The 24,674-nt window shown below is 51.7% G+C and overlaps 8 protein-coding genes across 8 annotated transcripts; 5 read left to right on the top strand and 3 right to left on the bottom strand.

Annotated features, from left to right (window-relative positions):
• Nucleotides 1-248: 248 nt before the first annotated feature.
• Nucleotides 249-690, top strand: GCG54_00013560 (Anaphase-promoting complex subunit 11; the record flags this gene model as incomplete). The annotated part of the gene is made up of 4 exons (XM_045413412.1): nucleotides 249-390; nucleotides 443-474; nucleotides 528-591; nucleotides 644-690. 4 exons carry the CDS (start codon nucleotides 249-251, stop codon nucleotides 688-690), a joined length of 285 nt encoding a protein of 94 aa, XP_045265046.1.
• Nucleotides 691-1,238: 548 nt separating this feature from the next.
• Nucleotides 1,239-2,258, top strand: GCG54_00013561 (uncharacterized protein; the record flags this gene model as incomplete). Its single annotated transcript, XM_045413413.1, has 1 exon — nucleotides 1,239-2,258. The coding sequence occupies one exon, from the start codon at nucleotides 1,239-1,241 to the stop codon at nucleotides 2,256-2,258; it is 1,020 nt and encodes a 339-aa protein (XP_045265047.1).
• A 7,401-nt stretch (nucleotides 2,259-9,659) lies between these two features.
• On the bottom strand, nucleotides 9,660-11,213 carry GCG54_00013562 (uncharacterized protein; the record flags this gene model as incomplete). Its single annotated transcript, XM_045413414.1, has 3 exons — nucleotides 9,660-10,389; nucleotides 10,459-10,887; nucleotides 10,948-11,213. 3 exons carry the CDS (start codon nucleotides 11,211-11,213, stop codon nucleotides 9,660-9,662), a joined length of 1,425 nt encoding a protein of 474 aa, XP_045265048.1.
• Nucleotides 11,214-14,470: 3,257 nt separating this feature from the next.
• Nucleotides 14,471-16,948, bottom strand: GCG54_00013563 (Endochitinase A1; the record flags this gene model as incomplete). Its single annotated transcript, XM_045413415.1, is given in 6 exon segments — nucleotides 14,471-14,664; nucleotides 15,110-15,142; nucleotides 15,153-15,693; nucleotides 15,744-16,282; nucleotides 16,344-16,800; nucleotides 16,853-16,948. The coding sequence occupies 6 exon segments, from the start codon at nucleotides 16,946-16,948 to the stop codon at nucleotides 14,471-14,473; spliced, it is 1,860 nt and encodes a 619-aa protein (XP_045265049.1).
• An 891-nt stretch (nucleotides 16,949-17,839) lies between these two features.
• GCG54_00013564 (Dehydrogenase azaJ) lies at nucleotides 17,840-19,006 on the top strand (the record flags this gene model as incomplete). The annotated part of the gene is made up of 2 exons (XM_045413416.1): nucleotides 17,840-18,039; nucleotides 18,097-19,006. 2 exons carry the CDS (start codon nucleotides 17,840-17,842, stop codon nucleotides 19,004-19,006), a joined length of 1,110 nt encoding a protein of 369 aa, XP_045265050.1.
• Nucleotides 19,007-19,033: 27 nt separating this feature from the next.
• Nucleotides 19,034-19,593, bottom strand: GCG54_00013565 (uncharacterized protein; the record flags this gene model as incomplete). Its single annotated transcript, XM_045413417.1, has 2 exons — nucleotides 19,034-19,491; nucleotides 19,545-19,593. 2 exons carry the CDS (start codon nucleotides 19,591-19,593, stop codon nucleotides 19,034-19,036), a joined length of 507 nt encoding a protein of 168 aa, XP_045265051.1.
• A 1,204-nt stretch (nucleotides 19,594-20,797) lies between these two features.
• On the top strand, nucleotides 20,798-21,498 carry GCG54_00013566 (uncharacterized protein; the record flags this gene model as incomplete). Its single annotated transcript, XM_045413418.1, has 2 exons — nucleotides 20,798-21,002; nucleotides 21,065-21,498. The coding sequence occupies 2 exons, from the start codon at nucleotides 20,798-20,800 to the stop codon at nucleotides 21,496-21,498; spliced, it is 639 nt and encodes a 212-aa protein (XP_045265052.1).
• Nucleotides 21,499-21,980: 482 nt separating this feature from the next.
• Nucleotides 21,981-24,163, top strand: GCG54_00013567 (uncharacterized protein; the record flags this gene model as incomplete). The annotated part of the gene is made up of 4 exons (XM_045413419.1): nucleotides 21,981-22,405; nucleotides 22,474-22,915; nucleotides 22,989-23,098; nucleotides 23,158-24,163. The coding sequence occupies 4 exons, from the start codon at nucleotides 21,981-21,983 to the stop codon at nucleotides 24,161-24,163; spliced, it is 1,983 nt and encodes a 660-aa protein (XP_045265053.1).
• Nucleotides 24,164-24,674: the final 511 nt, after the last annotated feature.

The following is a 24,674-nucleotide window of genomic DNA, read 5'->3' on the forward strand; positions in this document are numbered from 1 at the left end:
CCATCTTTTTTCGACGTGATTGACTGGCTTGGGGGGTGCCCTGCTGTTGCCCCGCAGACGCTGCTGCTGGAGTGTCCCGCGTCGCAACTTCAACAAACAAGAGCCGGTTGCACGCCAGCAAGACAGGCTGCTTCGGCTCGACTTACCTAACATCCGCCAATTTGTGTGTCAATGCTGATGCCAACCTCTTGCAAACACAAAGAACATAAACAACAACTGGAACCTATCTCGCATAAATCGCCAGCATCATGAAGGTCAAGATTACCCGCTGGAACACTGTCGCGACGTGGCGGTGGGATATCCCCGAGGACGACGTCTGCGGCATCTGCCAAGTCCACTTTGACGGCACATGTCCAACATGCAAATACCCTGGCGACGACTGCAGCCTTTGTGAGATAGCCCCTACTCATATGACTTCTTTTCGATTACTGACCACGTCTAGTGTCTGGAAAGTGCGGCCACAACTTCCACATGGTGAGTCAATCTCCATCAGCTATACGGTGCCATTCTTCTAATACAACATACAGCACTGCATCATGGAGTGGATCAAACAAGACTCAGCCAAGGGCCAATGTCCCATGTGTCGTCAGAGTAAGTCCATCGTCGACCCCCCTAAACGGTGTGCATCGCTAACAGGCTCCAGAATTTGAGTGGGAGAACCAGGTTCCCGAGGTTGGAATTGAGCGATAGTCTCCGTATTGATTTCTTCCTGGAGTTTTGGCGTTTCGTTTTGCGAGAGAAAGTAGAGATACCCAAGTCTGGCGACAAAGAGGGTCGTTTTGCATCACCATAGAGATGTCGGTATGAAGCAATGCCATAGAAGAAAACCCTGTCAGATTTATCTGGTTGGATAACCAACGAGTGGGCGAGAAGAAAAGTATTGATTGAAATTGAAACTGCCACAGCGTATTGATTGTCCCTCTTGGTTCATTAGACTTATGGTCTTGTTCCTTTGCCTCTGTGCCCGGCCTTGATGAGACTGGGAAATAGTTTAGCTTCGACAACAGTGTGGTCACAAAGATTTCAACTTTACAAGGTTCCCAACGATGAAATAGTTGATATAACTCCCTTCGTCCCAATTATGCTCCCCAAGTATTTCTAGACTCGTTGACATCTCCCATCTTCAACCTACTCAGAGGGGAGGTTGTCGTTGGCTGCATCACATGCAAGATCACGACCCCTACTCGCAGTCACGTGGCGATAAGCGATACGGTACCCCAGATCGACCTCACTCCACCATGCCGCCCTACAGCAGCTCCAACTTCCGTCCCTCCCTGGACCCCATCGCCGAGTCCTGCTCCCTCCACCTCGACAAGGGAAAAGATGCCAACCGGCGCATCGCGCCCCAACCCGACGACGCACCAGACTACCCCCGCAACTGCCGCTGCCGAGCTAGCAACAATAACACCAAAAAGACCAATTCTTACCCGACATCAGCAGACCTGCACCATCTCATGATGGCCGACGTCCCGAGCCCCGAGGTCGCCGACCAACAACACCAGGCTCCCGCCGCTCCCGGCGCTGCTTCCCTATCATCATCGCAGACGCAAAAGACAGCCGACGCCAAACCTGCGCCCGCGGTAGAAACCGTCGTCACAGACACCGACGCCGACCCGCAGCAGCAACAACAGCCCGCAGAAGACCACCCACCCTCCGACGCCCCCGCGACCCCGAAGCTCGACCCGGCCGGCTTCTTCACCCTCGTCTCCAACGCCAGCACGAACACGACGCACCACCCGACCGTGCGGTACATCTTCGCCGACGACGACCCGGACGTGCTCACCTCCGCGCTCGCTGCGCAGCACGCCGCGAACCAGGCGTCGTCCTCGTCCTCGTCAGCAGCGGCGGCGGAAGCGCCGACGAACAACCGCGCGATTCTCTTAGATGTCGTTCCCGGCGAGGACGGGCGGTGGACGGTGGCCTCGGCTGCGAGTTTGAGCGCGGATTTTGCGGTGACGCAGGCGAGTATTGAGCGCCAGGAGGGGGAGAAGGAGGGGGGCGGGATAGTGTTGAAGATTGATGGCGTCGAGGGCGAGGGGAGTGGCGGTGGTGGGGGTGCGGATAAGGCGGAGAGTCTGCCGAGTTCGAATAGCGCAGTGGCTAAGTCTGGCGGGGAGGAGTACGGGCCTTTGTTGGAAGATTTCGAGAGGAAGATGAGTGTGTTGAGGAAGGTTGTTAAGGCTGGGGAGGGGAGAGCTGAGAAGGCGCGGGAGACGAAGGGTGCTGGCGAGGAGGGGAAGGGGGATGAGCAGGAGTGAGGGCTGTAATGAGGTTTTGGGTTTGCGTTGTTATGTTTATTGGAAGCGGCTTATGGACAGGGCTGAGGTTCGCGCAGTTTGCGGCGAGGTAGGTTACTCCATGAGGCGGGATGGTGACGGTCACTGACAGCCTCGCAGACGTGTTCGGACGACAGATTCGGCCGTGACGCTGCATCAAACTGTGGATGGATATGTATGAGTAACGAATCACGAATTACGACTGGGGCAAGGCATTATAGACGCTACTACACGGCCGGGCGGATGGCTTGGGTTTATCCTAATCGGTAGAAGGGACTTCGCGGTCCAGCTTTCGGGTCATGTTGGAAGAATAGAATATGTTGCGACAGTACACCGGTGTCCCCGTTGACTAAATCCTGATCGATCCAACGTCTCCCAAACAATGCCTCATCAGCAATAGGAGCATCTAATGACTGGTTTGCGTACCATCACCACGACCGAGATGTATTTAAGAGAGAACATCCTCTGCTCAAGGATGGAAAAACCAAGATACTACTTCTTCAGGAGTCCAGGACAGATTGAAAGCTGCAATACTTCCCACGTAACAGAGGAAGATTTCTTCAGGTACTGTGTCTGGTTCCTCTTGCCTTAGAGTTCGCAATTGCCTTCCATGCCTGCTTCGGCGCCGTCCTTCATTACCATCTCCATCTGAAGCAGAATAAACAACGGGCAGAAATTAAAAGATGTCAAGTGATGTTTATGTAGGAAACTAACAACTGTCTCTTTCTCAGCACCATGGCTTTGCAGCCTTCTGAGAGTTGTGGTGAAAAGCGATGTTATGTGGTGGCCAGAAGCGCATCCCTTGTAATCGGTTGTGTGCGCGGATGGAACTCTGCCTCAAAGAAGCTCCTTTCGCTTTAAGTACAGGCACGGCACTTTAGATTCCCTCACATTAATACTGTGAAGTAACAAAAGCACAATATGTAGCATGTAGCCTAAGTCATAACACCACAAATAGTGGTTCTGATAGATGGGCTATGGTGATGTTTCTCTTTGATGATGAAGTCAAAGAGTCACTACGAGATGTCCATGCTGTTGCATTACACGGGTTCTTTTGTAGCATTTCAGAACACCAGTTGTCATTATTACGATGGGAATATCGTAAGGATGACAAATATAGAAGACGACGTGCGGGCATGGCGACAGCTGTGATGCCAAGATGGCCAATTGCACTCGGCTTTTCCATTTGCACAAGCTCACCAAAGTATGTGTCTGCATCATCCACGGTCAGCATTTATTTGCCGTCTGCGGAAAAACGAAAACGAAATGGCAAACCACGATTTATATAATTATGTTTCCGTAATCGCAGCTGCTCCCGCAAGGAGACATCTGTACTTGCCCTCCAGACTTGCACTTTGTGGGCTCATCGCACGTCTGAACAGGAGGAGGTAAGACGGATCTCAGCTATACATATATTTATATATATCCCCTGTTCTCCTTTACCAGACAGAAAGCCGGCAAGATGCGACTTTCGCTTGCAAATTCTGCAGCCAGTGTTTAGGCCATGAACAATTAAGAGTTTGTGTCTCTCAAGTGATTAGAAGGCGTCGCCGCAATACCTGCATCAGTGTTATGGACGCTATCTCTGGTTCTACTTGCAGTCTTTCGTCATGTATTACCCTGTTAGTACGACTTCTCGTCTTCTCTGCGGATGAGACTTTTCCCAAAGGGACGCCGCTGAGCTCCCACAGGGAGCAGCTCCGCCCAGAGCATTCCCTTATAATGCGGGGTGGATGACATTAACCACCATTACATTTTTGACCAGGTCAGCTGAGATGATAGTTAAGGCGCTTTCTTATAGTAAATCGCTCGTCTGTGTGTGAACTGAAATTAGATTCACTTATCTCAGGAAAACTAAAACGGGTTAAAGAATGCTCGAAATGCTTAGGTTCGTCTGCGAATAAAATCACTAATGAAGATCTAGCGAGTAGTTAGCATGCAACCCAATCAGTTGTGGTGTTGATCGAAAGTGCTAGGTACTTAATGGACAATGCGACAAGCCTGTATGTAGGTTCCCATCAGCTTAAATGAGCCACAAGAAGTCTGACAGCTGCCGCGCTCGTAGCATACCAAATTTGAACCGTCTTGTCAGAGTATTCTTCGAAAATACGACCAGTACGAGAGAGGTGATTGAGGACAGAAGAAGTGCTCACCGTTTCCAAGCGATATGATGTGCCCAAGCTGAACTTCCCCATCTGCGTATGTTGACGGTATTGATCATGCGGTCGTCGCAAAGAACTGCATTGTTCAACCTGGAGGAAGCTTTATCATTCGGGAATGACAATAATTTATAGAGCCGTCGACTCCACAGAGCTCTTGTGTTCAGGTTGGCATGCGCCAGCTCGTAGTGTCCGGGCAAATGATGGGTTGGCTCGCATGGCATGCCGGGCCGAGATCGGTTTAAAAACAAGGAACTCTTCGTTACCAGCAGTTGCCACAAATTGGGGTCGGGTGTCAGACTCTGCGAATGACTAGTCAGCTTGTTCGATTCGTCGGAACTTGTAGAAACGAAAGCTATGCCGGGGTGCATTTTTAGGGACGTCTGGAACTAGCCTTCTCAGAAATTTCATCATGAATAGCTGCCCGATGACAGGACAAAACAGAACACGAAGAGCAAATGAGAGGCTGACAGCTCTGTTTCGCCTTGGCGACCGAAGTTCTCAGACTAGCCCCGACGACGCAGGCAGACCTAAGAATGAGGCAGGAATCTCGCGTCTCGCCCCTTTGGAAGAAACACTTTGTTCTCTAACATCTATGAGACCATATGGACAAAAGGGAATGCATATATCTTGAGCATTGCCGGCAGATTTTGATGTGATGCTTTCCTGTATAAAGCCAAGCTTCGTCAGCATGTTTACCCCTAAAAGCCAGTGTAGACTTCTCTGTTCTCTGCACTATAGAGCCGTTCTGATGACTAGTACATTTACGATTTGTAATACCGTTGGGAGTGGCGGCTGGGGACCTCGAGCTGCTAAAGAACATTGGCTGATGTTATCCATCTTTTCTTTAGGGGTATTCGTATATGAATCTGAGGTCGATGACAAGGTGTACTAGATATGAAACACCTTTGACATAACTAAGTGTGTAACTTCGCGCTCATAGCGAGACGTTTAAAAATCCTAAAGGAAATTAATTGCAGGCAACCTTCTGTGAAGAAGGATTGTTGTGGTGCGAAACATCTGCGGTGTGAAACTTCTTGCTGCTCGTTTCTATGGATATATGCAGATTAGATATGAGAGTGTGATTGAGCAGCACTGGGATCTGTTGCGCGTGAGGCTCGATGTTTGTTTGATAGAAGGTTCATTGAGCTGTGAATCATTCAGCCATTAAGAACATCCACCGGTCTCATATAAAAACAACAGCTGCTTTGCTTCTGCTTCGCGTTCACCCCAAGCAATGAGTCTCGAACATACTCCCATGATTCATGTGAACCCACTTTCAGGTCTACCCAAAACTCAAGTACTCTGATGGCATGCCAGATTTCTTGGCCTCTCCTGAATGACAGGTGGGCAGAATAAGACCAGGACGATAGAGGACGATGAAGAGGAATGAATAATAGTTTCAGACGTGAGTCTCCCAACCAGGTTCCCATCATTGATGCCTCTTTTCTTCTGCGGTAGACAAAAGTAACTATCAATGCAAGTCACAAGTGGCGAATGATTCAATGGGTGTGGCGTAAAGCTTGAACATTCACCGTATGGAACTCTTCTTACAGGTAAGCCGGGCGAAGATGGCAACCGGACTCACGACGTACAAGAAGCCCACGCATGCGTCTTGGACCTTATCACGACCGCAAACTTCGGATTTACCTTGAAACAGAGCAAATATGAGGTCGTGCCTGAATGCCACAGTCACCACAATGGACGTGTGATGAGCTTGCCATCCCACAGCTAGGTCTTAGCTATATGGAAGCTCTGGCTAAGACGCTTCGTCAACATATCCAAAGAACATGATGTGATACGGGTGATGCCAGTTCATCATTCATCTTCTGTTTCTCATCATTTCTCGGAGTTTAGTTGTATGAGTAGGCAGATATTGAAACTCCACTGACAACCCTTCCCCTGAAACAAGCAAATGTTTTCATGAATTATGTAGCGCATCAAGGGCGCTGTGGTAATTCCATGGTTAATTCATTAGCAGAAAGCGAGAATCATCTACAGAATTCAACGCGATTAGTGTGTGCCTCTCTCCATCACCAGAAGAGAATTGGTATGATATGCCTATTATCATTGGTTAGTATCTTACGGATGAGGCAACGCGTCGAAGAAATCTGTATTAGCGATAAATGGCACTGAGAAGGAATGAAGTAGACTACATTTGACGTTAAATCCTGCCCGTCTTCAAGGCGAGAAGAAGTTACAACAGCATATCAAGTAAAAGCTGACTGCCTGTTCTACACTGAAGTCCTCAGAGGATGGCACGAATAGTGGCGCCGTCAATGGTGAGATTTGAGGCCTTGGACATCCTCAATTTCTGAGAATATCTCACTCTTGAAACGCCTGAGAAGACCAAACAGTTCTAGAGAGGTACTTGGTGATTTATATTCCAAGTATCCGCATAGACCTTGGCGGTATGAACGAGAAGGTTGGGTCCATCCGTTCCGTGAGAGAGACCTACAAGTTCTTTGGAGTAATCAGGATTCAATGCCCAGACAACCAACAACACACAATACACTAACATAGGATGTCTGCGCTTGCTTTTTTTCGTCTGTCATCTGAGAGTTGTTATTTGCGAATAAGCTTGAAGAAACAAGCATGCTTGTCGTTTCCCGGGTGAGCTTGCTACCGCCTCGGCTCGAAATGTACGCAATGTTATGGGATGAGGTAAGGATCCTCAAGCTCACAGCAGACACATCATAACCTCAAGCTCATTTGCTGTGGAAACGGAATTTGTTGTCAGCGCTCAAGTGACCAGTTTGTATTCATCAGACCGATCCTGACTCAACAGGCCGAGGTGGCGCTGCGGCAAACGGAGCAGCTGCAAGTAGGTAGAGTCAAGGCTAATCTTCTCATGTTGGCAAATGTGAAGGTGTAATGATGTGAGCTCATACACTATTTCGCTCAACTGGTACAAAGAAACAAAATCTGTGTGGCATGGCCCCAAAATAAGACTGAAGACTTGAACATGCCCTGAGATTATATACATCAACACGTTTCTGCATTTAGAGACTCCTCCACAAGAAGATTTGTTGTTAGCCAGCGTGTCACTGGTCTTTGACAAACAGAGAGATTCAAGTAATCTCCTAAGGCAAGACAAGTTACCCTCCATATCCATACATGGTTCAGTTCATGGAGCTTCATCAAACTAAGGACACAATGAATAAGAAAGGATACTCCAACTCCTTAGGGGACGGACGGCGAAGATCCAGAACCACTTGCTGCCTTAAAACCCAGACACTACCTGAAGGTGCCAATCGGTGTAGTAAAGGCATGAATGTAGAGGAGCGGGCTAACGAGTATTGCCTGTAGTGACACAAGCCGTCTGCATGAGGTATGTAATCTTTGAAGTAACCAGCTTCTTTGATGACAGTGCAGCATTGACGGCCCGTTGATAAAGCTTCTGATGCTGAATGCTACTGCCTGCATGTGCTTAGATGAGGAGCTCTCAGGCGGTAGACTAGATTCTGCTATCCTCAAAGCCACTGCACTACAATGAGATCCTTTATCCAAGAACCGTTCATCAAGCCCGAATGTGCCACGCAGCTGAGTTCTGCGTATTATTCTTTGAGTACGGGCATAAAACTGCATAACATCGCGCAAGACGGACGACAGGAGATCTACCAGCTAAAGCCTTTAGTTGAGCATTCTGATCTACATCAAAGGATTACGTTCACCAGGGCACAAAGAGTGCTGCTTGTACTATAACTCTACAATGAAAGAGAAAACCATGAGCAGGGCTTGTATTACTATTGAAAGAAGTGCATCTGCTTCGGTTTCATCTACTTATCTATATACCTCCGACTCATGTGTTCCACTCATCTAAACCGACCTAACAGGCATCTACTACCCCACCATATGCTAATAGATCTCGTTAAGTCCTGGCAATATAAGAAAGGACGAGAAAATGCTGACGCACTGATTCAAAACAAGGAAGAATGTATTTGTATCCTGGTTTTGGGAGATATGGCCTGATAAAACCCCGTCTCCAGCCGGATGGAAGTGGAATTCCAAGGACACAAACACAATTTGTGGACGCCTTCGTCTTTGGATTTTGATGATTAGCCTCTGATTAATCTTTGACCGGCGAGGAAGACGGACGTCAAGTTTCGACGTCGGGTGACTAGTCATCATCCATTATCCAGCTTATCCCAAATACGCTTGTCGAGGTCCATCGGATCTCTGCTGGTGCCAGAAGCATCGTGCAGTCGTGGCACATTTTCGCCTTGCTGGAGGATCACTGTATCGGTGAGACTTTGGACCTTTTATCCTTGGATGCACATAGGGAAAACTTCGTTGGTATCGTTGAGTTGGAAAGCTGAGTTCTTTAGCGAACGATATACCTGATTCTGTCTTGACATCGAAGCCAGCCAATCGACGATCATGTCACAGGCCAGAAACTAATATTAGCAGGATAAGGCACCCAAGTATTCACATCGATTGATATCATTTCATTTTCCTGACTCGGGGTATTTCCTGAATATTAAGAGCCGACATTCCCAAGACCACGTAACCAGTACTCAAAACCCGAAGGCAGTCCTGCCTTGTAAGCCCTGACACAGTCCCCGGCCCTCGAACGCCGTGCTCACTTGTTCACAGTAAAGTAGTAAAGCTCCTCTAACTCCATGCATGCCTCTTCTGAGAAAGCAGGGTATCCAATGATCTGCTTCGTGTATCGTGCTCTAACGTAGCGCAAATATCAAAACTTTTTTTGGTTTGTGTAATGTGCCGATATATCCGTGGGTGATCCCACCGGATGTCAGGACTCTCTGTGTCCCTCGGAAATAGGGTCTCGTGGGTGGTGAGCCGGACGGACACGCAGAGAGCCAGCCATGCGATTTCCGGCTGGGCGGTTGAGGCAGCTGATAATGGCTTCATCAAAGCCCTGTTGCAGACTCAAAAAAGATCCGCGTATTCCTCCCAAGCCACCCCAAGCCCAGCCAAAATTTCCGCGCGCGTGGCCGAGGGGGCGGGCGGGGGCGTGGCGTGGCGTTCGTCGCACATCGATACGTCCGCCCGTCGTCTCATCCGAAAAGCCTCAACCCCGCGTCCGACCGTCGCCGGGGTCCATCAGCTCGAGCGCGCACGCAACGCCGTCGTTCGAATCGTCAGGATCCACACATCACGTTATACGTGCAGCGATCGGAGTCCGTGATTCTTTTTTGTGTGTTTGCTGTCCCTGTCAGCCCCTCCGTGCGGTTCTGACATTTCGCGCGTTGCTGTCCGTTCACTTGGTGCCCAAATCGGGAAACCCGCTCGCCTGCAACACGTCGTCCTGTTGCCACCCCGACCCGATCTTCGCTACCGACGCCGGCAGGGTCGGGTCCTGTTCGCAGTTCGTCCCGTCCCAGATGCGCGTACTGAAGCCGCCTGCCCAGGGCGCCGTGATGTCGGGCAGCGCGAGGGGCTTTCCGGGGTGCGAGAAGCCCTTCTGCGAGGAGTCGTCGTCTTCGTCGTCGTCGGAGTCGTCTATCAGGATCTGGGAGTTGAAGATTTCCAGGTCTGGGGGCGGCTGCTGCTGCTGGGAGCTGCTCGTCGCTGCGGGGACGGTCGGGTTGACGGTGCTGCCGCTCGGGGGCACGCGCTCGATCTCCACCACGACCTCTCGCGTTCTGTAGATCGCCATCTTGGGCTGTTGGCCGCCCTCGAGGTCGGCGGTTCCGATGGATTCTCGCCGGGAGCCAGGGGCGGTGCTAACTGCTGCGGTGTTGGTGCCGCGGGTAAGATTGGGGTTGAGCTCGATGGGGTTTGCGGGGCGACCGGCGGGTGTGTTGCGGTTGTAGTTTGGTAGTTGGAGGGAGTACTCTGATGGATGCCATGAGTTGCGGTCGCCGTTCCAGTCTGCGGCGGAGAGGATGCCCATGTCGCGTTTGCGTGCGACCTTGCCGATCAGTTCGGCCATTGACATTTCGATTTTGAGCTTGACCATGTAGGCCAAGGGGTGGAATTGCATGTAGCTGGGTGATATTAGGATCGTGAAGTCAGGAGAGAATGATAGTCAGATGCTAATGACCGAATGCACTTACACGAAGGTGTTGTTCAGGCTCATCATGGCAATAATGAGAACATCCATGCTCAGCGAGAACCCGATAATGAACATGTTGAACCTAGTCAAACGTTTATACTTGGTCAAGCCATGCATGACCAAGTTCTTCTGCACGATGCGGACGAAGTAGATGTTGAGCGCGCCGTCGACGATGAGGTAGATGACCTTCTCGCAGCGGTCCCACCAGTCGTTGATCTCAACATAGCGATCCGATACTTGCAGGCGGGCCGGGATCCAGATGTTGTAGACGGAAATGTTGATCGCGGTAATGAGGACCGCCACGCCGACCTTGACGCGCCAGGCCAGTTTCCTATTGGTGAGGAGGATTGCGCAGCGGTTGATGATGATTTGAAGTAAGAACTGGACTTGCAGTGCCCACGTTGTCAAGATGGTGAAGTAGAATGCAAAGCTAGAGACGCGCCACGATTAGTACTTGCTGCCGGGCGGGCATGTTCAAAAGTTGGCCTACCTTGGTGGAATGATGCCCTTGAGATGCAACCAGCAGATGACGCTGAATATCGAGCACACCAGGATCTCTAGCCAAATCATCCAGATGTACGGATTCCGCAGGATACGGTCGCCCTGCCGCCTGTACATCGCCGTGGTCTGCCGGACCGCCGTCCACGTCGTGAGCCAGCCGAACCCGAGGGTGAAGCCCCAGGCCAGCGAGGCGATGACCATGTCATCTTTGGTGACCTCTTCGAGCTTGAAGTGCGGGGAGAGGAGATTGCTCATGATGAACCAGCCAGGACATCATAGCAGGTGTGCCTGAAACATCCAACAAATGAATTTGTATATGGGGGTTTGCCTTTAATCCATGAGATGAAGATGCTTCATTCCGAACAACAACGAATCAAAGTTAGCGAAGATTGCGAATTATCAGCAAAACGAAAGAAATTGTCTTCAGAGGAAAGACTATGATGTTTTGTTGTTGTTGTGTGGAAAGGGGTTAAGTGAGAAAAGAATGAGGCGAACACACACACCAGACCATTTACTTACAAGTGGCATGGTCCACGACGTCATCCGCAAGACCCGACCTGGACAAAATGCCTCGGGTCTCCCGATCTCTAGAGGCAAAGAGAAAAAAAAATTGCGATTGGGGGGCACACAAATCGAAATCCGAGAACGCAGGAAGCGCGAGCACGGGAGAAGGGATGGGGTAGCAAAGTGCCTGATGCGCAGGCAGGACTCGCAGGTGCTTTTGAGGTAGACTCTTGGCTAGAGAGGATTAGCGTTGCGGCGGTTGGACCTTTCGAACGTCGCGTTTCATAGAACGAGTCATGGCACGGGCACACACTCTAGTCACACACACAGGACACACACCATTCGAACGGTGCGGATGGCGTTCGCCGTTCTGCTGGTGGTGGCTCTAATCTGGCCCGCCATTCCAGCAGCTGCAGCGTAGCGCCGCGCTAGTCTTGGAAAACCTGGTTTCTTTTCTTCGCGCAGAAGGAATTTCCAGCCTTCTGCCGCAGGTTCCAACTCCACACTGGAAGCAAACGGCGGCTTCATCCTTACTGCAGCGAGGCCAGGACGGGTTAGGCGGTGCCAACGATGCGTGCTTGTCCTGTAGCTCCGGCTAGCCCGACGGGAGATGAAGATGAGAGGAAGGTTTGACCGTTTGGCCTAGAGAGTGTACAAAGATACGTCTCTCCTTTCTAGCCTCAGGGTATTCCCCTATCAACGACAATAAAGCGAGGCATGTGAGAAATTGGTGCCAAAGTAATCCAGGGTGCCCCTTTTCTTCATTCATAGCAAGATGGCCCATGCTTGATGGTGCACAACGTGGAGGAGCAGAACTCTGCCGATTCTTTTCGCTGAGGGTATCCAAAAGGCAAAGATTGAACGACATGGAAGAAGAGGAGAGAGGAAAACAGACATACCCCGGCAAGATCGGCCGTGTGGTGGGAAGCGGTGAGGGCGCCGCGGGGGAGAGCGATGTGCGCTGCGCCCAGGCTGGCAATGTGTCAACGCCCGCCAAAAGTCTCTCGTATGCGGCATTAGGGCAATTCCCCAATAAGCTTTTTCGGCCATGAAGACTTCGGATTCGTAGGAAATGGTCTTGGGCAGAAAGGCTTGGCGTCTAATCCCAGACTAGAGTCGCGCCGCTCGGGGACTTCCCCCCTTCCAATGACACCAATCGACGTAGCCAGGGAAGAGAGGGAACACCTTGGCAACCAACTTGGTTGTTGTCCCCCATCTAACCCCGGAGAGGATATGTAATATTACCAGCGACTCGGTATATCGCACTTTCGAAAGAAGCGAGCAGACAACAGTCAGTCACTCCGGGATCGCCCCAAGCCGGCCCCTCCCGGAACATAGTCCGCAGCCAACAGAGTTTCGTGAGCACGTGGCACGTGCATCCAAGAGGGTGGGAGAGCAAGTCCGCAGTAATTTGCAGAGACACGAGTCTAGATCTGCTGCTTGGAAGAAGCCTGGGGATGGCGGAGGTGAGTGGGAGTCCCTCCGGCTATATTCCGAGATCTTAATTGCATGGTCTCCATAAGCTTCGTGTGAAACGTCGGCCAAGGTTGGGGTCGACGGACCGTCCCTGGTGAGTTGTCTATCTTCATCGATCTGAAAAACGACGTCCCCGGAGGAGAAAACAACCTGTGTGCTACGCCTTTGTCAGATCTGCGTTCGTAAACTAGATGGCGATCAATCGCTTGCCAGATCGTCGCGAAACCGCAGTGTGGTGCGCCTCATCTCACATACGAAGCATTGGTGCGTAAGGAAATGCCTATTTTCAGGACAACTTTGAGATGCGTGGCTGGCTCAGCCCGAGTCTAGGCCGCGGAATCCGTGCGCTTACAGTAGACGCCGACTCCTCGTGTCAGTCCCTTCGAGTCGTGGGTACGCAGTTTTGCTCGCGACAGGCAGATCGGATGGCGCTTCTTCGTTGCCTGCAGCCAGCTCTTTGGGCAGCACTTTCCGACGGATAGCACACAAGCGAATATGTGATCAAACGCGCGTTCCTCGGCAGTAAACTCGTGCCTTGCTGAGGTGCTAGAGTGCCGAAATGTCGACGTCGTAACGTAAGCGTGTTCTGGAAGCGTTCCATCTAGATACGTAGCCAGGAACAACCTCTCCTTGACCAGAGGCGCAGAATACTCGGTGAAATTAGTTATCATCAAGCCCTCTTCGTAGGTAAACTCCTCATGCAACGCAGACGCGAGCCGCTTGCTGCTTTCGTCAATGAAGCCGTATGAGTCGCGCGCAGCGATATCCCACAGCCTGCAGCTGGAGATCTATCGGTTTGACGATGTGAACAACCGCCCGAGTCATCGACTTTCCGGAACGAGCGAGTATATTCCAATGACGGCCCGTTGACGATGCGGCAATCGAGCGCGGCTAGTTCTTGCAAGAAACCTCGGCTCAGAAACATGGGAATGCTGAGTGTTGAAGCTTTACCGACGGCGCTTTCGCCGGCAGCCACCCGCGAACAGATTGCCCCTGACCAGTACGGGCGGCCCGCAACTCTTTCTCGAGCACCAGGTTTCACGATGATGGCTAGCTCTACATCGCGCCCTTTTTGCCTAGGACGTGTCATCGCGCTTCGGGTCCGAACGCATTGGAGGTGAGCAGAAAATTTCCGACAGGATTAGACAGGCGGAGTTTGCAGCGAGACGTGGGTGAATTCTCATAGGTGCAGCGTGCAGAATGCCGGGTTTTGATGTGCGGCAATAATAACGCGTCTTAGACCATCTTTCGATCAAGCTTCGATGTGGAGAAGACGGGTATCGGGCGATACTTCGGTGTCTGCTGGGTGAGAGGGTGGTGAGCTTTGTCCCCCCGCCTCCGGCGGCGTTGACATTTCTTCTGCCCAATATTCCTCGCAAACCTTCCAATCCAGAGGAAGCTTCGAAAGCTTGTAGCGTCTTGCTGCCGGCATGCTGCAGGCCTTCTCTCAGCACCTGCACCGAACGAGTCATTTGACCGAACTCACTACTAGACTGCCTAGGACATGGCGTTTAGCAGCTCACCAGTCTAGATCAGACGGACGCGGTGTCCAGAAGGTTTTCAGGGCTTCGAAATCTCTGATAGACCTCGGCGAATGCGGCGACTGCGCCATCCCCTTGGGAGAGCTTGTCGGGGTGCGTTCCGAACCGCAAGGGCCCAAATCCCGCGGGAACCCATGCTGGTGATTTTGAGTATTCTGCCCGCAGTCGGCCCCAGAAGTATGTGCCTAGATCTGTAGCAGGCAATGCCAATCCTAAAGCAGCGCGATTGCTGCGAATATCTTCCCTGCGTGACCGTTATTTCCGAAGAAATAGCCAGAGATTGCACCACAGATAGAGATGTCGATGCGCGCATGTCGTTGGTTGACACGAAAGAAGACGAGATCGGCTCAAAGGAAAATGTGGTATTGCAGCTGCATGGAGAGCGGAAGCGACAGCAACGTCACGTGACCGGACTCGCGTCAAACACGACGTTCCGTCGCCACTTTCAACTCTTCTCCGCCGCCAGAACACTCGGCGGTGCTTCGGAGTGCACATCAGCTCAGCTGGGCTTTGACGCTCATGTTCCATCCCATCACGTCCTCAGATGCTAGCTTCGAACAGATGACTCCCTCAAATTATGCCGCATGGCCTATCTCCCATATTACGTACGACGAGCTTCAAAAAACATACCTATGTACATCAGCGTCCAGTCAAGATGATCAGCTGCAAATACCATAGCCAGATTGACAGCCTTCGCCGCAGTGCAACGCCGAATTGCCGCAGAATCCCCATTGGCTGCAGCATTGGTAGTCACCGTTGCCTCTGCAAGTCGATCCTCCCGCACCGCAAGAACCATCGGCAGATACGGGCAGTCCCGACACGCTATCGGTGCCGACATTGCCGGTACCACAAGTGCCGAATTCTGGCTGACAACCAGTTCCGCAATAATCCAGGCCAGATCCGCAATATCCGTACATGCTGCAGCAGTTGCCGGCTCCGCATGATCCCACGTTCACTCCGCAAGCTCCGCCTCCGGGTGACGGGGTGGTGGGTGGGTCCGGGGAGGGCGCCGGCGCGGGATCAGGAGTACTGCTGGTTCCACACGTGCCGAAATCAGACTGGCATCCCGTTCCGCAGTGGTCCGTCGACGTCCCGCAGTATCCATACTGGCTACAGCAATATCCAGCGCCGCAGGATCCAATCCCGGCTCCGCATCCTCCCGTGCCAGGGTTCGGCAGCGTTGGACTCTCTGGGTTCGTTGGTACCGGGTTTGTCTGCATTATCAGTTATTGACTGGCCATTTCTTGTTGGCTTGAGCACTTACATCGCAAGTTGTCAACGACGGGTTCACGGCAGCCTCCACCAGCCAGTCTTTCATAGTAGCTTGGAACGATTTGCCATTGTAGGGGTTTGCATCGCCTCTAGTTGCTTCCCAGACAGCAACACCCCCAAAGGATGACCGGCAGTAGTACGCATCGATCAGATTTCTAGCCTGCTCGTGTGTGATGTAGTTACCCTCACTGGCAGCATCCGGTGAAGCTGGCAGGGTGATATACAACTTGGCAGCGCTACTGGCTGTAGTCGACAGCCACTGAGCCCAAGTGTCGTAGGTGAATCCCGCCTGTTGTGTGGCCTGGCCAGGAGTGTATGCCGGGTTGCTGGCCGTCCAAGTCGCCGCCGAGCACGCCGGAGTGTTGTAAAATTGGACAAAAATCATATCAAACGGAATGGCAGTGATCATGTCGCCCATGTTGGCATCGGGGACAATGCACTGAGGTGCTCCAGTGAGATAGTACGGTTTCGACGCCGTCGGGAAAAAGGAACGCAAAAGGGTGAGCATCGCAATGTAGCCCTCCGAGTTGTCTATGGGTCGACTATCAGCCTACACTCTGTATGGACAAATACGGGAGAAGGCGACACTTACCAGTTGATGGCCATTCAATGTCCATATCAAAGCCATCCACTTCAACTGCCTGTCCGGCATTGTCGAACGGACGGGGACCTGTCCAATCAGCGCTCTGAGGACCGAACATCTTCCAGAGGTATGTCGCCAGGACTTCGCCCTCGTTTCTGCCCGTGAGTTGATAGTTCGTTACACCACCTCCCAAAGAGAGGATGATCTTCTTGCCATATTGCTGCTGGCACACCGGGATTTGGGCGTTGAGTGTTGGGCAGTTGGACTGCAACTGATCCTTTGACGGGTCGTTCACACCATTCCATCCGGGGCCTGGGTAGACCTCCCCACCGCACCGGTTGCCAAAGTTCGTGCCTGGGTAACCGTTTGCTTGCGCCGGGAAGAGGTGGACGAAGGAAAGAACGATGACATCGATTTCGGGTTGCTGGCACTGCTCTATCAGGTCGCCCTGGTTAGGTCCTTGCCCCTATGTGGGAGTCAGCTTGAGAGTCCAGTCAATATGGAGTGAAGAGACGTACGTAGTAGACAACAACGTTGTTCTTGGAATTTGGGTCGAAGCCCGAGCATCGCGAGACGACGCCGCTCAGAAACGTCAGGAAGAGAAGGAAACGCATTGCGAACTGCGTCTTTCCTGGCACCGGAGAGTAAATAGCAGAGAAATGAGGCGAAGATCGCATTTGACGATCCCACAGACCGGCCGGGGTCAAACAATGTCGAAGAGATGCGCGTAAAGTAGCAGAACTTTGATGAAATCGAAGCGTCCGAACCCCCAGTGACGCCAAAGAAAAGTAGCCCGAGGAAAAATGAGGAAGAAAGAAGGCTCGATGATGAGTATTTTCTCCAGCTCTTCCTTCCCATCCAGTCGGTCCTTCTTTCTCTAAATACAAAATGGAAGTCGCGCTCCCGCCGCACTTGCCGAGAGGAAAGAGCACCCCTCCATCGCGACTGCACCTTCTCCTGCGGTCCTGGCATTGGCGGCGCAGCCTGAGAAAAGAAATGCTGCAGAAATATTCCTCCCTCGACAAGCTAAAACTAGCAGTTTCCAAGATTCTGGGTCTGAGACGGCGGCTCTGCCAACTCGACTATTCCGACCAGCGTGCCCCTCCTCCGGTTTTCCCAGGGCGAGAAAGGCCCCTTGACTCAGCCCGCCACCAAAGCCGACTAAAGGGCGACATCTCATCGGGAGGCTGGTGTCTTTGAGATCGACGTGTAGGCAATTTACTAGTAGAACTTCAAGAATCTTGAAATTGATTGACCTTGGTGTAAGTAACATTGAGTTTTGCAAAATGCAGAGGTTTGGAGCAGATTGTAAGTCTGTCCAACCGGCCGTGAGTTCGGCGTCGTTGGTGGGGCCATGCCACCGAAACCGCCGAACAGCCCCACCGAACCGCCGACCGAACTTCCAAACAGCCGGGCCGGATCTGCGCATTAAAAGCCACAGAGTTCCCGGCTGCACTTGGGTTTCGCTCCCTCCTTGTCTCAGTATCTTCTGTAACATGACAACCATGAACAACCTTCCCGAAACGATGCGCTCCCTAGTGGCGCTTCAACACTGCACCCCCGCCGGCTTCGAGGTTGCCGGAGTGCCCCTCCCGACAATAACCAATCCTACGGAAGTGATAATTCGGGTGCATGCCGGAGCGATTATGAAGGGCGACTGTCAACGGGCTGTGGGGTCTCGGATCGTTGCATCGCGGAAAGAGACGTTGGTGCTCATGTACTCACATAGAGTGGTGATCAAGATTGACTGACATTGCTCTAGATTTCCTGTGAAACTCGGCTGTGAGGGCGCTGGTGTCGTCGTCGCAATCGGATCGGAAGTCAAGACCTTCAAGATCGGCGATGCAGTCTACGGCCACGGCGTCGTCCGTCCCGCCTTCAGCAATCCGGACCCAGGTTTCTGCTCCGAATATGCAATCACGCAGGAGAGATTACTGCTGCCAAAGCCGCCACAAATAAGCTTTGAAGAAGCTGCCGCACTTCCTGGGTATACTGTGACAGCGTATCAAACCATCAAGCGCGGTCTAGAATTGGCCGGTTGGGAGAGTCTTGAGGGGAAGACCGTGTACGTCCCGGCTGCCTTGAGCGGAGGGGGCTTTAGCGGTATCCAGGTTGCGAGAAACGTGTTTGGTGCAGCAAAAATCATTTCAACAGTCTCAACCCCAAAGTTGAAGCTTGTCGAAGAGTACCTTCCCGGAATGGTGGATCAACTTATCGATTACAAGACGACGAGCTTGACAGACGCTGTTCCCAAGGGCAGCGTGGATTTCATGTTCAACACGCAATGGGACAGCATGAACCCAGCGATACCCCTTCTCAACCCCAAGACAGGCGTCATCATGTCCATTGCCTCGATTCCTCCATCGCCTTTGGTGAGGGAGATCATGGGGCCCGGCATGGTTCCGCTCTGGCTAGCTTGGATGCTGGACCTGGTTCAGTGGTGGTACGCTTTCAAGTTTAGAGGGACGAACATCCAACACGAATTCGTGTCGGGTAATCCAGAAATTAGGGAAGACCTAGAGAGAGCTGGCGAGATGATTGCTACTGGCAAGGTAAAAGCGGTCTTTCGTACGGTGGAACTATCCGACATTGAGTCTATCCGGGAAGAGTGCGTAAAGGTCGATACAGGGAAAGGCGGCCTTGGTAGGCTATTGATTAGGGTGAAGGACTGATCCCTGCTTTACTACTCTGTCAACAAACTAGACAAGTCCCTTCACAATCGCGATAGAGCTGGTATAAATGTCCAGCACCCTAGCCTTAATACTATCCTCCGCTCCAGCAGTAATCGCATCAGCCCTCGCAGTCCAGACAATCTCGGTGTTGTTGTTCCCGATGTCATTCAACTCAATTGTGCCCTGGATGTTGACCGCAGGCAAACCAGGAGCTTCGTAGAGCGTGTAAGCCAGGGAGTGTTTGTCGGCATCGACCCAGTCCAGCCGCTCGCGAGCGAATTGACCAGCCAGAGTGATGTCTCGGACAGCGCCAGGCCCGAAGCCGGTGAGCTCATTGAAGGTGACATTCTTCATGTACAGCTGGGCGGCGCCGAAGGCTGAGTAAATTCCCCAAATGGTCCTGACGGAGGCGTTGAAAGTGTCGGTGACCTGCCCAACGAAGATCTTGGATTCGTTGCGAGGGGTCAGAGGAGATGACGAAGCGACTAAGACTGTTATCAAATGAGTCTGGATGACTATCCATGCAGAGAAGACCTACCTCCGCAGAGGAGCGCAAGGGGAACGGCGGTGAGAGAGGTGAACTTCATCTTGTGTTGTTGACTGGTGAGCGACAGCTTGTTGTCTGCGAGCCTGCTTCTAATGTTCTCAAATCCCATCTAGGGCCTCATGTATTCACCTCTTATACACATTTGAAGTGTCTTACATAGCAGACGACATCGACAGTCGGCGCCGAGTTACACTCTAGGCGCCGATGGTTCATTTGTCAACGGCCGAAGGACAAAGCGATTTGTCCGAACCTCCATGCAACCCTTGACATAGATAGATGAATTTCCAACCATGTTATGGGTCATTTACAGAGGTGCTCCATTTGACAGCGAATCCATACATTGAGAGCCGAACTAGTTCATCCCGCCGGCCAGTTGTACGAATCAAGTCCTCCGCCCTCTGGGCCGTTCATCTCATCAGGTCCTCTGTGCTCTTGGCGTAACTTAATCCATTTTGTTTCTGGATTCAACAAGAACCGCAATAATTCAGGTAGTCTGTTCAAGGACTTCGGGTGCGCTCTAGTCCCGGCGGTCGATGATCCAACTTGCAACGGCAATTCGTCACCGCTGTCAACCGGCAAAAGATGAGTGTCAGCGGACAGAGCGAATCATTGATTCTTCACTCCAACGAGCTTTGATCAGCTTTGCCATGAGAACTTCTTGAATGGCGATGCCTGTTCAAGATGGACTGGGACAAAACAACCAAGGCGGCGGGCGACCCTGGTCCAAGCGATCCCGGGGCCGGCGGGCGAGTGGAGACACGTCGGGTCCGGACCTGGCCGGCCTGTCGACACCGGCGGTCAGGAACAAGAGATCAGAATGGCTACGTTTTGAGCCATTGCCCCTCAAATTCCATCGCGTGTGAAACAAGAAACATCCAAGACCAAAAAAAAGTGGCGTTCGCGATGATGTGCATTAAATTCCAGCGCGACTTCAGCCCTTTCAGCCCCGTTTCAGGAAACCACTGTGGGCCCATTAAACACCCAGCGGGTCCTGTCGCGACCGCAACGCGAAAGCAGGACGCGCCGCGCCAGGCCTGTCGCACCAGACCATCCAATGCGCATTCCATTTCTTAGCGCCGTGAATCTCACCCACCCTGTCCGTCCCAAAACATTCCCACAGCCGATAGACACAAATATCGTCAATCTATTTTCAAAGTAATTGCGCCGTAGTGTTCACCGATTCCACCACTCTTACCAACATCATACGAACACAAGCAACTTCCAAGTCTCTCGAAATCAACACAATGGCCCTCAAGCGCAAGCGCTCCGCCTCCGAGCTCGTGACGCTCTTCAACTCCCCCGCCCGCTCCGATTCCAGCGTCGAGTCCTTCGACTTCCCGATCTCACCTAGCCTGGCCTTCCCTCGCGCATTTGCGACGCCATCACATCTCGACAGCCGAACGAGGAAACGCTTCCGCGACAACCGCCCTTCGCAGGAGGAGGTTCATCGTGAGTAGACTCAATGACGCCACGACTGTGAGACGATGCACTAACGATCAATCGCATCACAGAACGCACATTGAATATGCTTTACTCCGCCCAACAACAAGATCAACACATGGAAACCGAACCATCACTATCACCTGCCCCCGTTCCTGCCGTCACCGCACGCAATACACAAAAGTCTCTCCACAGCTTCTGGAACATCAAGTCCGCGCAACCTCCCGTATTAAGGACGGCCAGCCCGCCAGTCCACCAGAGAGCATTGAGCCCCACGAGCTGCGAGGACTGCGGTGCAGGGCTTGGCTCGGCGGACGCTGATGGTATGGATGTCGATGGGTGCGAAGGAGGCAACGCTTGCGGTGCTTGTGGGAAGCACGTCTGCTCGCAGTGCTCCGTCACGAACCTTGGAGAGCAGAGAAGATGTTTACATTGTACTGGCAGCAAGTCATGGGTGACGGGGAGTACGCCTGCTTGGGCCACATCATCAATGCGAATTTTCTGAGCGGTGATTATTTGGATTTTAGGCTGGGTACTTTGTAAGGCATGGCGTTCTGGATGGGAGGCTGCGATTGATTCGGCGTTTAGTATATACATCACATGATACCGAGGGACACAACGATTGAAGAAATACAACAAGTATTGCATTGAACCGCCCGGCCTGACGGGACAGCTCATACAACAGCTTGGCCACCTTTCGGCAAGCCCGGTGACCGCGAAATGCAAGGAGCGCACAAGAAAGCCATGCAGGTAGCCTTGTGCAGCCGCCGACATGAGGCGCAGGGCACTGCCTCCAAATGCTGAATGGTCAGAAACTCCATGCTCCGCGGCCAATCTCAGATGTGCTGACACCCAACCCCACCCTAGTGAGCTGGATATGAAATCAGGCTGCGGCTCTCCTCCCATGAATATCCCCACCGAGGCCCAAGACCTTTCCGAAATCTCTCTTTTGCCTGCTTTCATCCTCAACCCAGTCTGTTCAGCGCCATGGCGGAAGGCTTGGGTCTTGCCGCCAGCGTTATAGCTGTTGCCGACCTCGCTGGAAAGACGATCTCCCTCACCATCAAGCTCAAGGCGCTCTGGGAAGAGGTCAAAGATATGCCGGCCACCCTTATCGAAAAGGCAGAGTATCTCCAATATCTCGAAGAGCTTCTTGACCTAGCAGAACAAGATGCCGCAGAAGACCATACGCCAATTGCTGTTCAGAATGCTATCAACAGAGCTCGCGTTGCCAAGAACGATGTCCAGAACACGATCGGTGAATACACAGAAGAACTCGCCAACAAGCGGCGATTCAGGCGCAGAATCGCGGCTGCTAAGATCGTCATCCAGAAACACAGCCTCAGAACGGTAGAGCAGAAGCTTGACAGGGCCCTAGAGCTCTACAAGCTTGCCAATAACGTCGTTTATGGGTAGATCTACTTATGCAAATGCTTGCTGTGAATAGAGACTAATACTACTCTGTTAGCCGATACAACAGATCAATCTACAAACAACTTGCTGAGTCGACGAGTACCGTGGTCATCTCCACACATAATAAGAGCCCTATCATCGACCCAGGAGACTCCCAAGGCTATATTCGGAGCCAGATTGTTACAGTCAAGACTGCTAAGCCAAGGAAGAAAGCCATTTTTGAGGGTCCTTCAGCACTGGGTCGATTGTGTTTCGGCTACTACGATGAAATCTACAGCTTCTCTATGAGAGTCCCAGACTGGTTGGGTGGGAAGGTTTACTCTGCAATGGTCCAAAGGAGCATTGCTGGCTGGCAATCCTTTCTTTCAGTGTATCCGACCATTCACCTTTTCGAAGACGAAGTCTTCGATATAATACAGGAAGACGACGTCACTGCTTTGCAAAAGTATCTTTGCGGAAACAACCTCACGCCATTCGTCCATAACAGTTACGGTTTTAACTTGCTCCACGTCAGTATAATAATCTCTCTCTGTGGTTTTTTCTACTTTTTCTGACACTGCATGCTGATTGTGTCATGAACAGGTTGCTTTAACAAACGAGTCTGTTGAGACAGCAAAGTGGCTCTTGAGCTGTGGCCTGCAACCAGGCTCATTCGATGAATGCGATGCTGGCTATGTTGTCTCAATGGCAGAGTATGTGCAAGAATATACCTTCTGCTTGCTGAATAGCTATTTGCTAACTGCCCCAAAAGGTCACCTGTCGAGTTTTATATAGCGACTTTTGATTCAAAGAAGCGAAGTCATCAAGTTGAGATCCTCAAGCTTTGTCAGGATTATATGCCCGACACGGTTGAGTCATATGATCAGATTTGGGGTACAATGATCTCGGACAGATCATATGAGGATTTCACAGCAATCCAAATGGTGATAGAACCTCGCTATTCCGCTTTTGATCTGTCCACGAGATATGCACACGCATCCGATGGCGTGAATTTTAGCGATTGGAGTTGGCACGAAGTCAAAAAGGTTTTACCCGAAGCCGAGACTCTCACCAAACACCTCATCGAAATCTGCAGAAGTTACCAGTGGGAGATGGGGCTTTCAGCAATAGCAGCAACAGGTCTGTCCCGAGATTTCGTAAGACTTCACCACAGACGGTCAGTTTTGCCAGTAAATTGCAGCTTCTATCGAGTTCTGGGCGATATTGTCTGGTTGGACCCGGAAGACATCATATTTCCTCCCAAAGGCAATTATTTGGGCATGCCTGGAGTTACACCATTATTTATATTTCTCGAGCGATTAACCTGGAACTGGAATCCGCCCGAAGTCCTTGATCAGCTTCTTCGATCAGCAATTACACATTGGGCGACCGTTCTCTACGACAGTGGTGCTGATCTCTTGTATTATGGTCGAAAAGAGAAAAATTACTACCAAGATCTCGGCTGGTACTTATCAGAAACGACCATTTCGCGTGCCGACTCAGAAAATAGGTACATGATTGGGATCCCTTACACCTGCTCGTTTCTCGGTATCACATACGGCTCATTGCCCGATCAGTGGAGATTGTGGTGGGCTCCGAATATCAATAATTACGCGGCAGACTTTTGGAATTTGGTGGAAAATCCAGGTTCAACTACGTCTGGTTTCAACGTCCCGGGAGGCTGGACAGATGATTTTGACGACGACAATGGCGATGAAGATGAGGAGAAAGTCCCGTTCATTTGGTCGGAATATCGCAAGATCAGACCTGCAAATTGAGTTTTATCATTCTTGTTTATATCACGACGTCTGATTTCCTGCGTTGGTTTGTGGGACAGTCTAGTCTTGAGGTCGAGATGCACAGGCGCGGTACGGCGAACGGCCTAGGAATTAGATTTCGGGGGGGGGGGGGGGGGGGGGGNGGGGGGGGGGGGGGGGGGGGGGGGGGGGGGGGGTCTGGAACTTCTCATTTGTTCCGATAAAGTACATACTTCTCTAAGATAAATTTGATCTTTGTCTCTTATCTGTATGGTTCTAGACCAGCCTTCTTTCTTTTCGCCCGTCGTCTTGGCGAAGCCGCGAGCTTATTCAGCCAGCAGTTCGTACTTCCAGCTAACCGGGCGGACTCCTAGTATCCGCCCGAAGAGCGGGAGTCTTTCGTAGCTGAAAGTGATTAAAGCGGCATTCATAGATAAATTTCAAGGAAATCAAGCGACGATTGAATGTCGAGATTCGGGGAAGATGTGACTCGTTGCCTAATTGACCTGATGAGTGCGCATGGAGATGAGGG

The sequence above is a fragment of the Colletotrichum gloeosporioides genome (assembly GCF_011800055.1).
Source record: "Colletotrichum gloeosporioides strain Lc1 chromosome Unknown consensus_38, whole genome shotgun sequence".
Classification (NCBI taxonomy): domain Eukaryota; kingdom Fungi; phylum Ascomycota; class Sordariomycetes; order Glomerellales; family Glomerellaceae; genus Colletotrichum; species Colletotrichum gloeosporioides.